At 59.6% G+C, this 2,755-nt stretch overlaps 1 protein-coding gene across 1 annotated transcript; it reads right to left on the bottom strand.

Moving 5' to 3' along the window:
* Positions 1 to 1,155: 1,155 nt before the first annotated feature.
* Positions 1,156 to 2,610, bottom strand: LOC103771608 (leucine-rich repeat serine/threonine-protein kinase 1-like; the record flags this gene model as incomplete). The annotated part of the gene is made up of 2 exons (XM_008938913.1): positions 1,156 to 1,257; positions 1,775 to 2,610. Coding segments are annotated over 2 exons (938 nt in total), but the record flags the coding sequence as incomplete, so codon positions are not given.
* Between the last annotated feature and the right edge of the window lie 145 nt (positions 2,611 to 2,755).

Genomic DNA, 2,755 nt, shown 5'->3' with positions numbered 1-2,755 from the left:
GGAAACATTCCCCCCCCTAGGCCTGCTGGCCATACTAGTGGTGATCAAGGCCAGGCTGCTGGTGGCCTTCTTGGCCACCTGGACACACACTGTCTCATCTTCCAGAACCAGCCAGGCTGCCAGGCAGCAGAGGACAAGTCTGAGATGGCCCTGTCACCTCGCCTCAACTCCACACTTCTTGTGGGTAAAGCAAAATCAACCCAAGAGTAGCTGTGAATGCTGAAGAGAGCACTCTGCTCCCAGCTACCTGGTAAAGACACAGAGTTTGCAGGTAGAGGAAGGGCAGGAGCACTTGGGTCTCTTGCTGTCTTTGCTCAGTGGTAATAAATGATCATTTATAACCCTTAGTGCTTCTTAACCTCATTTGTTTGGCCATAAATAGTACAATCCCAGCCTGGTGTATAAGTGATCAGCAGGACCCCCCCCACCTCTCTAGCAGCTGTTTGGATGCCCTGTAGGAAGGATTCTGCACTAACACGGAGCTCTCCCCGGGGGCTGCAGGAGCCACCCCCACCCCCAGCACAAAGTGCCCATTTAGAGCCAGAGCCTCTCCCTGAGCCAGGGCAGCGTGGCCAGGGGCAGGGCCGTGCTCTGCACAAACACCCCTCCTGTTCCCAGTGCCCGGGCGTGCCCACTGAGCTCCACCCACCCTCTGCCAGGTGCCCCGGGGATCAGGTCCGTGGTTACCCCGCCCTGCAGGCGGTCCTGCCTCTCTCACTGTGGGGCTACCTGCTCCCTGGGCTTTGGAGGCCACATGGTCAGGGCAGCGTGGCCAGGGGCAGGGCCGTGCTCTGCACAAACACCCCTCCTGTTCCCAGTGCCCGGGCGTGCCCACTGAGCTCCACCCACCCTCTGCCAGGTGCCCCCGGGATCAGGTCCGTGGTTACCCCGCCCTGCAGGCGGTCCTGCCTCTCTCACTGTGGGGCTACCTGCTCCCTGGGCTTTGGAGGCCACATGGTGGCCGTGGTGCCTTCCCCCCACTGCCGTCACGCTGCCAGAGTGTGATGTGACTTGATGGGCAACCAGCAGCCACGTCTCCTCTGGCTGGGAGCTCCTCACGTGCTGCTGGAAGCTCCCACGAGCCCTGGGACCCTGCAGAGCCACCCAGTCCCCTTCTGGAAACCAGTGTGGTGGGCACTGCCCAGCCAGCCTCACCCATAGGGAGCCAGCTCTCCAGCCTTCAGCACAGCGATCACTCTGCCCCGCTGCGTGCCGGATTCCTTCTCCAGGCCGATGACAATGATGTCCCCTCCCCTCCTGCAAGAGACACGGGGAGATGTCACTCAGCAAGGGGCACTGCTGACAGCTGAGGAAGAGCCACGCTGGATTTCTACCCTCTCTGCTACAGCCCCACTGAGGGGCATCCTGAAGCCACTGCAGTGAGAGCCCTTGACAGGCAAAATCAGATTCCTGGTGGTTTCCAGCAGCAAGAGAAGAGGACGTGCCAGAGTTGTGTCTGAGCAAGGAAGCTGCCTGCTCCTCTTTACCTCCTCAGTAGCTGGGAAAACAGGGCTCCCAGTCTTAGCACCCACATTTCTCTTCTGTAGAAACCAGTCCTGCAAGACCTTAGATGTGGCCATTCTACTCAGCACTAGGTGGCTTTAAAAAGAAGTAGAAAAATCAGTGTACCACTACACTGGGAACAAAATTTCTTAATGCTAACTTGACTTTCCAGGCAGGTGGATCATTCTGGAAACACCAAAGTTTCTGAATTAGCCTGAGCTAATCTCACACTCAGGCTCTGACAAAGTTGCTTCGATAAGTGCCCGCTTACCTGGGGATCCATATGAGGTCCTTCACTGGAAGAACCTTGACAGCTTGGAGATGCTGTGTGTTGTCACCTGCAGGCACAGCATCGTCATCCAGGGAAGGCTTCAGCTCCTGAAATTTGTCAGACTCCTCGAAATCCGTGGAGAGCAGCGCGCTGGAGGAGCTCAGGGGGGAGCTGGGCAGGCTGGAGGGGCAGCGGGTTCTCACGTTGGGAGGCGAGGAGGAGCAGGAGGACACGGAGCAGTAATCTGTGAGCGAGTCCTGGTGGTTCAGTATCTGGGTGCCGACCTCGGGGCTGTAGATGATGCTCAGCTCCTCCAGCAGGTCGCTCTGGGCCGGCTCGTGGCCCAGGGGCGCCGTGGCCGGGATGGCTGCCGCAGGCTGCTGGATGGTGAACATGTCTCTGAGGGGGCTGCAGTCCCCGCAGAAGTAGCGGGCGCAGAGCTGGTAGGTGCTGGCGTGGTACATCACCAGGAAGTTGCTTTTCTCATCCAGGCACCACACCACCTCCTCGCCGTGGCACTCGGAGGTGCAGGCGAGGGAGGCGATGGCCGAGGGCGGGCTGAAGGGCTCCAGCCTCCTGCTGATCTCCATGGCGCCGCAGTCGATGACCAGGATGCCGGGGCCGTTGCTGTACCACACCTCGGCCCCGCTGTTGGTCAGCTCCATGGCCCTCACGGGGTAGGGGTTCTGCCGCGGGTCCTCGTCCGAGATGTTGAATTTGGACCTGTTTGCCGTGTGGGAGCAGAGGTAAGAGCAGCTGTCCCCCGGGATGCCCTGGGACACCGAGAACACCGCCACGAGTCCGTCCGACAAGCCGGCCAGCACCACGTACGAGTTCTGCAAGGGAGACAGCAGTTGGGCTACACAGGTTCTTCAGTGCTCTGCGACACAAGGGCTTTCAGTCCCACGCTAGTAACTTCCCCCAAATCACAACACAAAGAAGTCACTGGGCAGAAGCTGCTGCAGAGCAGCTCCTCTCACC

The sequence above is a fragment of the Merops nubicus genome, unplaced genomic scaffold, assembly GCF_000691845.1.
Source record: "Merops nubicus isolate BGI_N331 unplaced genomic scaffold, ASM69184v1 scaffold38650, whole genome shotgun sequence".
Lineage (NCBI taxonomy): Eukaryota > Metazoa > Chordata > Aves > Coraciiformes > Meropidae > Merops > Merops nubicus.
Note: the sequence above shows the minus strand (reverse complement) of the source record. Positions and strands in the feature narration are given on the sequence as shown.